This window comes from Pristis pectinata, chromosome 8 (assembly GCF_009764475.1).
Source record: "Pristis pectinata isolate sPriPec2 chromosome 8, sPriPec2.1.pri, whole genome shotgun sequence".
Lineage (NCBI taxonomy): Eukaryota > Metazoa > Chordata > Chondrichthyes > Rhinopristiformes > Pristidae > Pristis > Pristis pectinata.
The window spans coordinates 18,360,930-18,373,909 of NC_067412.1; the positions used below are offsets into that span (position 1 = coordinate 18,360,930).

General features: G+C 38.1%; 1 protein-coding gene across 2 annotated transcripts in view; it reads right to left on the reverse strand.

The window, feature by feature from the left end:
* Window positions 1-12,980, reverse strand: part of myh11b (myosin, heavy chain 11b, smooth muscle) — a 125,076-nt gene that overhangs the window by 34,522 nt on the left and 77,574 nt on the right. For both annotated transcript variants that reach the window (XM_052022574.1, XM_052022575.1), the window contains exons 13-23: window positions 12,125-12,298; window positions 10,935-11,108; window positions 10,212-10,326; window positions 6,820-7,010; window positions 5,808-5,929; window positions 4,473-4,542; window positions 3,100-3,260; window positions 2,270-2,378; window positions 1,421-1,552; window positions 677-883; window positions 145-282 (exon numbers count right to left, since the gene is read on the reverse strand). In XM_052022574.1, the coding sequence (XP_051878534.1) occupies window positions 145-282; window positions 677-883; window positions 1,421-1,552; window positions 2,270-2,378; window positions 3,100-3,260; window positions 4,473-4,542; window positions 5,808-5,929; window positions 6,820-7,010; window positions 10,212-10,326; window positions 10,935-11,108; window positions 12,125-12,298 (1,593 nt within the window). The remainder of the gene's footprint in view (window positions 1-144; window positions 283-676; window positions 884-1,420; window positions 1,553-2,269; window positions 2,379-3,099; window positions 3,261-4,472; window positions 4,543-5,807; window positions 5,930-6,819; window positions 7,011-10,211; window positions 10,327-10,934; window positions 11,109-12,124; window positions 12,299-12,980) is intronic.

The following is a 12,980-nucleotide window of genomic DNA, read 5'->3' on the forward strand; positions in this document are numbered from 1 at the left end:
ATGCTATCATGTTGTTTCATTTAATCTGCAATCACTTAACAGCAACCTACAAACTAATTTACACAGAAATTCACTGCACAGTTCTTTTACGAGGCAGCTTCTATGAATATTGCAGGAAAACTGTAGGCCCGGTGTGACACTGACCTTTGCAAATTTGAGATTTTGGTCTTCCAAGATCAAGATGTCATCCTCCATCTTCTTAAGTTTGGCATCGAGGGTCACTTTCTCCAGTTGCAGCTTCTGCCGTGCAGCTTCCTCTTCATCCAGCTGTTCCTCCAAATCCTTTAGCAAAAATATTTACTTTAGAAAAGATATTTACATAAGAGTAATTTTATCTGAAACCCTGCAAAGGGAATAAAAACTAAAATGTAAAATAGATTCAATTGTTACTTATAGTTTGTACCCAAACATTTAAAAAAATAGCTGATTTTACTTGGGGAATCTCTGTCACCTGTGGAGCAGCCTTGCAAGAAGCAAAGACCCCAGTGTGGAAAGTCTAAATGATTGCATTAACAATATCCATTAGAAAGATGTTATCAGGCAATCAATCACTTGAAAGAGTGCAGATGATTTTACAAAGGGTTACTAAAGAATTTTTAGAAAGAAAAAACATGTAAAAAATTCAATCATCACTGAGGAACAGCTAAAGTTCCAACTTTTATGAAGGTTCATATACCAGGATTTGGGTTTGCATTTTCTTCTTTTCATTTAACATTTGATGGCCTCGTTCTTCCTCCTCTTCAATTCGCGCCTCCATTTCATGAAGGATCTCCTCTAGTTCTTGCTTCTTAGTTTCTAGGCGAATTCTCATCTCTTCTGCCTCAGCATATAACTCAGTTTCAGCCTGTAGTTGCTCCTGAAGGGAATTCTTTTCCTCCACTACCTGAAGATACAGATGAATACCCAAAATCATTATTCCTAATCATTTACACTGCTTCCCAACGTGCAAGTTATTACAAGGAAATGATAAATAAGAATTGTGATTCGATAATAAATGCACCTTGTTATTTCTCTGTATGGAGGAGTGAACAGTATTACACTGAGATAATTGCCCATTTATCAAAATTAAAAATGACCTAATTCATCATTTACATACCTGATCTTTATAGCATATTCAATACTGAACGAATGTTCCCTTTAATTAATTGGAATCCTACAGAGGAAAGTGTTTCATAAAATAACATGAAATGTAAATGAGCTCAAAATAACTTAGGCTATTGGTAGATGCTTTAAATTAAAAAAATGGAAATCAAACATAATTTATTAATTGTCAGCTATCTTGAAAATCATCTTTTTGTATTCAGAATTAATTAGTTAGGAGAAATACAAGATTACCCATAATCTGGTTTTGTGTTACCACACAAGTGTTTCTGAATGTAATGTTTTGGTGGAATAGATGTATATCGTGAACTGACTTTACCTGATTATGCTTCTTTTCAAGTTCTGAAAGGTAAAGCTCTGCTTTCTGTTGCTTTTCCCTTGTCCTCTGTAACTCATCTTCCTTCAGTTGCATTTCCTCCTCTTGACGCGTGACTTGCAGCAGTGGTTTAACCTGCACCAAGAGGCTGGGCATTAGAACATTGCAGATCAACAGGTTTTGTTGTCTGGAGGTGACGGGGACATGGTTCCCCACCTTAAGGATGTCTTTTTGTAACATCCACTCAAAAAGCAAAACAGTGATAAAAAAACATTTGTGTGCAGATTGATTTAGGGAAATGCCAGGTACTGTGCTAATTCATAAAACCTCTCACCTCTGCCAGAAGAGGCTTAACTTTTATTTGAACCACATCTAAACAAAAATGGAAGTATGAAACAATGTGAACAATTACCATCTTGTAATGTAAATAGCCATTCTTCTAGCTATTTTCTGTCTAATACCATTGAGTTTCACAGGATCATGCATCAATTGGTTTTCAAAAAGGCACTTTTTTGTGGTCTTCAAGTTTGTATAGTTCCAAGGGGGTGACTAAGAAAAGGGCAACATCATTTTAGTCTTCAGCAGAAAAGTATTTTTAAACTATTGATTGTCATTTGTAGAGTATGCCTCTAAACTCATGCAACAGATTAAAAGAATCCAGTTACAACGTATTTGAAATGATTATCAATGAAAGATTTCTTCCTCTCTGCAGCAGTGTTGGTAATCAAGCCTTCATTAACACGATGAGGATTCCCCACTCATGGCAACTTTGTAAGAAACATTGGCAAATGGAAGAAAATACACATATTCCTTTATGAAATTATCAAGTTGATGAAATTTACTTGAACCAACCTTAGTGAACAGCCTCCACCATTGCCAGTTCCGCAGTTTAAGGTAAGCAGCACAGTTTCTCTGAATCACTTTCATGGCGGTGAGCTGCTGCTGCCGTTTGGCAAAGGCCCTGTAATGTCAGAGAATCAAGGCAACAGATGGGAAAACTGTACAACCAATTTTGATACAAAAACGCCGGGCCATCTTTTTATCAAATTAGCACTGAGTACATTTCAAAGAAGTTCTTCTGCAGCTCTACAAAACTCTCTTCAGGCCACATTTAGAGTACTGTGTCCAGTTCTGGTCACCTCATTATAGGAAGGATGCGGAAGCATTGGAAAGGGTGCAGGGGAGATTTACCAGGATGCTGCCTGGGTTAGAGAGTATGCATTATGAGGAGAGACTAAGGGAGCTAGGGCTTTACTCTTTGGAGAGGAGGAGGATGAGAGGAGACATGATAGAGGTGTACAAAATATTAAGAGGAATAGATAGAGTAGAGAGCCAGCGCCTCTTTCCCAGGGCACCAAAACTCAATACAAGAGGGCATGGCTTTAAGGTAATGGGTGGGAAGTTCAAGGGAGATATCAGAGGAAGGTTTTTTATCCAGAGAGTGGTTGGGGCGTGGAATGCGCTGCCTGGGGTGGTGGTGGAGGCAGGTACATTGGTCAAATTCAAGATATTGCTAGATAAGCACATGGAGGAATTTAAAATAGAGGGATATATGGTAGGAAGGGGTTAGATAGTCTTAGGAGTGGTTTAAAGGTCGGTACAACATTGTGGGCCGAAGGGCCTCTATTGTGCTATACTGTTCTATGATTCTATGATAAAATACATTGTAAAGAAGTACTCACTTTCTGGCCAGGAACCCTCTGCTTCGAGCTTGGAAAGCAATAATGACATCTGTAATTTTCAAATCTCTCTCCTCTTCCAGGTGGGCCAGTACACCAGTTCGGAAGAAGATCTTACTTTGTCCAATCCTGTACAGGTTAGTATCCAGTTCCAGGGCTTTAATCTAAAATATTCACAATTTTTAAAAACAATCCAGAATTTCAGTTCATTGACAAAATACTAAATCTGCTGTGGAATTGGTACTAATCCTGGCTCAATAGGGTAAATACAAGGAGGATATTTCTCTTGGTTGAGGAGTCTAGAAGTAGTCTCAAAATAAGTTTAGGACTAACCGGAGAAGAAATTTCCCCATACTAATCATGGCGAATGTTTGGAATTCACTGCAAGGCAGTGGAGGATTAGTCATTGATTTAATTCAAAACTGAAATCGATGGATTTTTGCTTACTAATGGATAGGGTGGGGAAATGATGTTTGAGCTGCAAGGTGAACCATGATCTTGTTGAATGGTGCAGCAGGTTTGAGGGACTGAATGGCCTACTCCTATTTCTTATGTTACCTAACTGGTCTGCTGCAGCATTACTACATAGTAAGTGAGAATGTGGAGTTAAGAGGAAAACAATGCTGTAAATGTATCTCTCACCTCATTAGTGTGGGTAAAGTGAATATCCAAATATGCATCTAATAATTAGTGATGGATGTTTCCATCAAGAAATTATTTTTATGTGATATCAATTGCTGTGAAGAACACAGAATAAATTTGCAAGGCTTGTTGAATTATAACAGCCGAAATTTTCCAACTCTGCCTGTTCATCACGCTCAGTCAGTTATTCTCTACAAGCAGTTCACTGGGAGATGGTCTGTGAACACAAGCATCTAAATCTTCTTGGTGGTCTCCTAGCTGGGGAGCGGAGAGGGTGGTGGGGTTGGTGGGGGGGGGGGGGGGGGGGGGGGGGGGGAAGGTTGGAGTGTGATGAGGGAAATGGCCACAGCCTTAGGGTTTCAGCATTGGAAATCATTTTATTTTTTAAAATCTAATTTAAAAATTGCACCTTTGTACAAAACAAGGTGGTCCTTTAACTTTTAAACCATTTATTATCTTAGCCACACCAGAAGCTTGAAATAATCAAGGTGTTGCTATGTTATTAATGGTGAAAACTGCACCCACTCATGGTGGCTTGGCACATTCAACTTCTGTTGTCAGTTCCCTTGGAAAATCCAGGATGTGACAGCAAATGCCAAGAGCCAAGAAAATAGTGCATTACTGAACATTTAAAACCCAACCAGCTTTCCACAGTCTTAAACTGTCTGTAATAGAACTGAAGTTTCAGCTCAATAACCACAGTTCTGGTCTCTGTTAGTACAGCACAGACTTACCATAAGTACACAAGCCTGTTTTCCATCCATGAATCCTTTTGGAATAGCACCTGGTGTTAGGATTTCATATCTAAATGAAACATTGTAGATTAATAATCCTTTATATTAATTCAGTCCAAATTTAATGGCAAGGAATGCAAGTGGATTCTGTACAAGAATTTCTTATTAACACCAGATATCTATTCCAGAAACCATATATCTTACAAATGTTTTGATGGTTAAGGGACTGACGAAACATTGTTGTTCAATAATACTCAAAGGTATTTTGTAGTACATACATAGCAATATCATATATACAAGAGCATCTTATGAAGGAAGTTATTTCTTTTACAATGTGCTGAGGATGTGTCTTTCACAGTGGTTCAAAATATTTATACTCTTTCCTTCTTTGTAATCTTTTAAGGATTCTGCACTATTCCAAGTATATTGTTTCAGTTATTGCACTGCTCCACAGAACCCTTTTGAAAATATTCCAAGCTAATCATCATTGACAGGAGTGCATAATACTCTATCTACTTGCAGGAAATAATTTCTTAATTTTCATTACGAGACGGAATAGTCCCTAGGTCTTACAAATATTTTGACAATATCTACAGGTTTTATAGAGCACCAAAACTGATGGGAAAAAATAGTCACAAAGGTAGAAAATAAGTTTTGAGGGTTTTGGTGGGGGAGAATAGGAGGAAATTGTTTTCCCCAGGAGAAGGTTTGTAGGCAAAGGACACAGATCTTGTCAGTTAAATCATTTTAAAATAAATGTATTACTTTATAATGTTTTAGTTTTTAAAAAAAAATTGTTAGTTTTTATTAATTTTAGACCTATTTTTAAATGTTAGGGACATTTAGAAACAGCTGAAAAGGTCGCTGGTGGAACAAACTAGCAAAAGACCATCAGGTTGGTCTGGGCCCTGTCATGCTCTGCTTGCCTGTGGCAGTACTGGACTGAGGGGCCAAGAATGGAAGTGCGGCCACAGGGATCATACAGGGGCAAGTGTGAGGCACGTATCTCATCAAGCTGAATAAGGCCCAATGTTTAGTGTCCCAATGAATAAACCTGTGCATTGACAATTTTTAAAACAGAAACACGGATTTTTTTGGGGGAAATTCCTCTTGTACTTTAATATACATTAACTTTCAAATACTTTCTCATTCTCTTGATGTGTGGTCAAGCAGAGTACATTAATTATATCCAATGTATAATAATGTGATCCAACATGAGTATTTGAAGTTGGATATAGAGAAGGTCAAATCTGTATTTTCATTCCTTTACTGTGACCCTTGGAAAAGTGACACTCAGAATGATGCTGGTCTAAAAACAGAGAAAAATTTACTTACCTTTGGCGGAATTCCTGGAAGATAATCCTGTTAGGAAATCCTTGACGGCAGATCCGGATGCCTTCCAAAACACCATTGCACCGTAACTGTTCCAGCACAAGATGTGCATCAAGCTTGCCAGCCTGTTAGAGCAAAGATTTTGTTAGTTAAGCTCAAGAACATGGTGGAGCTGTTAAGGTTGGTGTGCCAATAGAATTTTTTTTCTGTGCGTTGTTGTTTGCATGTTCTAAACATTTATGTATCTTTTTATATGTTTGACTTGTACAGTAAACAAGTTTGTAAGAAATTCCTTTGCAGTCTGTTTGATGTTTTAAAAGTAATCTGAATCCATTTAAAATAATTAGGTTAATGTTTCGTTAAGCCAAAGGATTTTCATATTAGAACATAAGAACGGAAGCAGGAGTAGGCTCTCAAGCCTGCCCGCCAGCCAATATGATCCTGAATGATCTGGCCTGGGCCTCATCCCTTCTGTGCCAGTTCTGCATAGACCTCATTTCCAAGATCTTTCAGAGATTTATTTACCTCAACTTTAAATACGCCCCAATGATTTAGCCTCCACAAACCTCTCGGGCAAAGAATTCTAGAAACTTGCTATCCTCTGCAAGAAGTTATTAGCATGTAATGCCTGTTACTGGTATTATTTCAATCGGCTCAGTTTATGTTTCCATTATATTAAAAATTTCACTTAATTTTAACCTGGTCCTTACTTATTTTATTATGGTTAATCTAATTCCCTTCATTGTGATGATAGAAAGGAACATCTTCTCTAAGAAACATTGTGTTTGTAAATTTAACTAATACATTTGTTTTAGCAGCTAATTGTGGTTTGGAAAATACACACAATTAGTCACTACTCTTACAGGCATTTGACTCACTGTAAATATTCTATAGTTAAAAGGAAAAACCTAAACTCCTTAAAGTCCATTTTACATCCTCTTGCATGGGATTTCAGTCATGTACTCTATATTTTGACCGTTGTCATTAAAGTGAAGAGTGAATGATGTTAACTTACCCTCTTTTCATGGTTTGGAATGATACAGCGCACAAAATTGGGGCTGGTGTTCCTCAGTGTTGTCATGAGTTTGGTCAGTTGTTCTTTATATAACTGCCCCACAGTACGGAACATGCCCTTCTTGGTTTTCGAGGCCCCTGGAGTACTTTCACTCATTTTAGCCACTTGGTCCAAACCAACAATACGGTCAACTTAAAAGTAGAAACAAAGGATATATTCAGTAATTCTATATGTGTCGATCACTTAAATGAATGTATATCTTGGGATGCTATTGAAGAAAGCTGCAAATCTAAGAACACAACATTCTGAGTGGGCCACTCAGGCCCTCAGGTCTGTTCCATCAACCAATGAGATCATGGGTGATCTGCAAGTTAACTTCATATACCCACCTATTCCCCTATTCCTTAATATATTTGGTTAAAAAAATAATCAATCAATTTCAGATTTAAAATCTATGATTGGCCAAGTGTTAATTGAAGGGAGTTCTCAACTTTTTCCAGCTTGCGTGTAAAAGTATTTTCCAGCTTCATTCCTAAAAGGCCTTGGGTTGCCTTTAGATTATTTCTAGTTCTAGGTTCTCCAACCAGTAAAAATAATTTCTCTCCATCTATCTGATTTATCAGTCTCTTTAAACATATTGAAAGCAAATCACCACATATCCTTCTTAACTCCAGGAAACATAACTCTAATTTGCATAATTTCTCCATAATTAAACATACTCTAGTACAGGTGGCATTCTAGTAAATCTGCAGACATTTCCTCCAAGAGAAATATAAACTGCTAAAGGTCTGGTACTACACTGAACACAAATAATCTTGACATAGTATAACCAGGATTTTGTATAAAAATTTTATGTTTTATTTTGCCTCTTTAGATTAATCAAAGCCACTTTATTAGCCATTGACTCTACTAACATTATGAGAATTGGCTTTCTGTAAAGGAGAGATTGATAATCTCTCACTTCAGCCTGCAGTCTGCCAATGATGTTGATTGCCAGAACTTATCCTTGCACTCAACACTTTCTCCTTTGATTCCACTCACCTTCTCCAGATTAAAGGTATAGCTCTGGGAATTTGCATGGGCCCTAGCTACACTGTCCCATTGCACCTTCCCGTGCAACCAGAGGAGACCCAACACCAATTCACTCATCTCTTCTCTTCCCACCATCCAGGTACCCAAACATTCATTCTGGGTGAAGCAGTGACTCACTTGTTCTTCTTCCAATCTAGTCTACTGCATTATGTGTCCACAATGTGGCCTCCTCTGCACTGGAGAAACCAAATGCAGATCAGGTGATCACTTTTCAGAGCACCTGTGCTCACTCTGCGAGGTTTCTGGAGCTTCCTTTTGCAGGCCAATTTAACCCTCAATTCCATGCCCATTCTAATCTGTCTGTCTTTGGTCTCCTCCTCTGCCATAGTGAGGCACAATGTAACTCGAAGAACAACAGATCTTCTGTCTAGGCACTCACTGGAGTGAATGCCGAATTTTACAACTTCAGGTAAACTATTCTTTCATCATTTCCCATGATCATGTTCATGTCCCTTTCTCACCTTGTTTATATAAATTGCCTCCCTAACAGTCAGTACTCATGCTCCTTACCACCTGATCAGTCCTAACTCATCTCCGTATAGGCTTTTGTCTTGCACCTCACTCCTCCCTGAAGTTCTGCTTTGAAAATTGTAAATCCTCCACTCTCCCATACTTCTGAGGAAGGGTCACTGATGTGAGATGGTAACTGGTTTCTCTTTCCATGGATCCTACTTCACTGCCTGAGTTCTCCAGCATTCCTGTTTTTATTTGGTTCTTGTCAATTTTGGATCCAATTTGCCATTCTCGCTTGGATACTGTGGATTTTTACATTTTTGACCAACCTGCTGTGTGGGATTTAATCAAGTCTTTCAAAGAATCCTCACTGAATGGATTAAACACACCACCATCATCAACCTTCCTTGTTACCACCTCAAACAATATAATCGAATTAGTCAGACATGACTTTCCCAAAATAAAACTATGTTAACTAATCTGTGCTTCTCTAAATGAAGTTTATACTATCCCATAGAGTTGATTCCAATAATTTGTCTAATATTTTAACTGGCCTCCCCTTTTAAATGATAGTGCAATGTTAGCATTCCTTCAATTATCTGGGACTACTTCAGTAGCCAGGGTCGATTGAACACAATGACCAGGACTTCTGCAAGTTTCCACTAATAGCCTGCTATATATTTCAACCTGGCCTGGCAATTTATCCACTTTTAAAGATGCTAAATCCCTCTCTTACTCTGTTTAGCTTGTCCAATATGTCACACTCTTCAGTAAGAAATATTTAGTAAGAACCTATCCACATCTTCCCATTCCACAAAATGGGTTACCTTTTTGGTCCCCAGTAGGCCTTAGTTATCCACTTGCACTTGACATACTTATATCAAATTTATGATTTTTCTTTGATTTTATGTGCCAATTTTTTTTTGGATCTTTGCTTTCCTAATTTTGTTTTTAACTTCCTTTCTATACTTTTCTTGGTTTTCTGCCATATCAAGGTTTCATTTTGTGCACACACTTCCTTTTCTTCCTTCTCTTACCCTCAATGAGCCTTTTCATACAGTGGGTTCAAGATAGGGCAGCCCCACCCTTTCTGTCTTTACCCCAAATCCTATGAATCCCAGTCTTGAATGTTCTCCTTTGAGTAGTTGTTTTGCTACTTCTGATAATTCTCAGTCCATTAATATTGGTCTTGTCCCAAGTTTGAACCTTGCTCCTAATTTACCTTTGTCCCATTCCATGGCTATGCTAAATATAATTGAATTATTTGATCAATACAAAAAAATGCTCTCCCACTGATGCTCTTTCCACCTAGGAAAAGCTTGCCACACTCCTCACCCCCATCCCCTTCCTCAAGTCTCTCTTGTTGACCAGAATTAAATTTAGGGAAGTTGAGCCCTTTAGATCATTTACATTGACTGCTTCATTCCCTGAACTCCTTATATTCAGCAATATACCATAAAGGGCAGCCAGACTTCATTTTTTAAATCTATCTTTTTTTGTTTGTGCTGCTTTCCAAATTCTCTCACTGGTTTTCAATCTTCCATTTCCATATTTCCTTTTCTCCCTCCTGAATTTCTCAGCTCCCATTTCCTTGCCAAGCTAGTTCAAACCTTCTACAACTAGTAAATCTCTCACTCTCTCTCACTCTCTCTCACTCCAATCCCTCATTTACCAAAGTCCTGTGTTTGGTACACTGTGAAAGCAGTACTTTGTAGAACAAGACTCTGTGCTATGCACACTGTCTGCAATAGAGGGCATTGCAATGCCCAGCACTGACATTCTCTATTTTGATAACCATGTGAACACATATTAAAAAGTGGTTAATACATTATTAGTAATGTTCTCACCATCTTTCCACAATTCTGCTACATACTTATCAGATGACTGGTTCAGCAGTGTGGCAACGTTATCATTTAACGGATCCATGTTTTTGGTCAGCCAGTTTCCCGCATTGTAGGGGACCTGAAGAATAAGACCTTTGACATCTTAGAGTTTATTGATTTGTTCCACTATGTCTACTTGACTCTTTGGGCTGTTCTTAATTAATACATTTTGGAAAGCATCATTTCCTGAAATTGTTGCATAAACAGATCCTCAGAATGGCTCCAAAATATTTTTAGAATTGTTTATTTCATCTGGAATGAGCATTTACCAGAACCACAGACTCATTCGTAGGAATCAGAAAAATGGTTGACAGCAGCTCTACTCAATTACAGAACAAAAGGTTCTTACTTGGGCAAATCATGGTTGTATGAAGTATTATGAACAGAGGAAAATTATAGAAAGTTCAATTCAGATTCTACATTCCAGCATCTAAAAGCTTAAATGGATTTTTCAAAGCTATTTGTTTTGATGAGCTTTACTGTCTTTGACAATCAAAAGTCACCAAGCTCTTACAACTCATTATCAGCCATTACAACTGTTTCCTGCCTGCAATGACTGTTCTAAAATTCATCATCCACACATTATTATATAGCACAATTTTTACTTGCACACATTTCATAGGTCAGATTTTGAAAAGTTGTTGATATACTCTTTCAATCTTGAGGTGTTGGGTACCTGGTTCCTACCTTGCCAGCATAATGAACAATACAGAAGTCGCCTTTGTCCTTCAGTTGTTTGGGTTTGGCAAATTTTGTGTGGTTACCTAGTTCCTGAACAACTTTCTCCACAAATGACTTGTCTGTAGCCTTAGGGAACCAGCATTCTTCATCCAGCAAAGCAAGAATACCTGGGGGGCCAGTCTGGAAACCAGAAAATAAAAAAAATTAAGATAATAACTAACAAAGCATGAAAATCACTGTTAACATTTCCTGTGCATCAGTTTATTGACCAGGTGAAGTATAAAAAGGACAAGAATTGTGTTCAATCATTTGCTTTATTGGGCAAGAAACTACAGAGAGTTGTGGACACAGCCCAGCGCATCATGGAAACCAGCCTCCCCTCCTTGGACTCTGTCTATACCTCACGCTGTCTTGGTGAAGCAGCCAGCATAATCAAAGACCCCAACCACCCAGGACATTCTCTCTTCTCTCCTCTCCCATCAGGCAGAAGATACAGGACCCTGAGGGCACATACCACCAGGCTTAAGGACAGCTTCTATCCCACGGTGATAAGACTATTGAACTTCCCTTATATGATGAGATGGACTCTTGACCTCTTAATCCACCTTGTTGTGACTTGCACCTTGTTGTCTACCTGCAATGCACTTCCTCTGTAGCTGTGACACTTTACTCTGTATTCTGTTATTGTTTTTACCCTGTACTACCTCAATGCACTGTGTAATGAATTGATCTGTACGAATGGTATGCAAGACAAGTTTTTCACTGTACCTCGGTACAAGTGACAATAATAAACCAATACCAATGGTCTGAATGAGGGCTGTAAAATTGTTGATGAAAAGGTAAATTAGCTTGGCATATCACTTTAAATTAAACTATTATATGTTTTACAAAAGGGCATTGATTCATACCAGCAAACAATCATGTTAGGACTGATACCAAAATATACTTCAACAGAGCGATAAACATATGAAATTAACTTCTAGACAGAGTCCTGGAGACAAATATCCAGGAATCATTAAGGAAACAATGGGGACCTCTATGGATGGATAAATTAAGATGGGTGGGAGGCCCTGATTCATCCATAGTTCTCTCAAGATCTAAACATTGACAACATATATTTCTTAATAACAGCAGTATCAACATATACAGCTCCTTAACTAATGACAGAGTGAAGGCCTTTGTTTTACGTTCCTTACCACTCTTTCAATTAGTTCTATGCAGGGTTGCAGATCCAGACCAAAGTCAATGAAATTCCATTCAATACCCTCTCTCTGGTACTCTTCCTGCTCCAGGATGAACATAGTGTGGTTGAACAACTGTTGTAGCTTTTCATTGGTGTAGTTGATGCAGAGTTGTTCAAAAGAATTGTCCTATAAAAACAAAAAAGCAGCATTGATTGTAAAAGAGTACTTCAACATTGTTCTTAATATTGCATTGGCTTTATCTACATTACTTAAAAGTCATTCAACTGCAAATGTTGTAAAAACTCCCAATTGTCCTTCTAAATAAACACATCACTAATACAGAATTGTCAGAGAATCATGAAAATGTACAGGATAGAGGAGCCCAGTTAGCTCAATGTATCAATGCCGTTTCCCAGCTGTTGGTCCAGAGCTTGTAGTTCACGTCTCTTCCATTGGTCATCTGGTTACTTCTTAAATGTGCTAAGCATTTCAGCCTCCATCCCAATTTCAGACATTGAGTTGCAGACCACCAGATCTTTCCTTAGCTCTCTTTTAATCCTTCTACCAATTAACTCAGCTCCATGACCCCAAGGTGTTGTCCTTTCATTTATAATGGCAACTGTAAATGGGGAAAATACACAGGAGTGCAAACAGATTTGGAAGATTTGTTGTATAAGCAATGAATTTGATAAAACTCAGTTTAGTAGTAGTATTAACATTTTTTCAGTATCCACTAGAAATTCCTACCATCCTACAAAGGAATTACAATTTGGGAGCAAAGTATGTGATTTTCTCCCAATTTCCCACCATAGCTATGACAGGAACTTGGCAAAGTCATGGAGAAACACCAGCTTCCATTTCAGTCTAA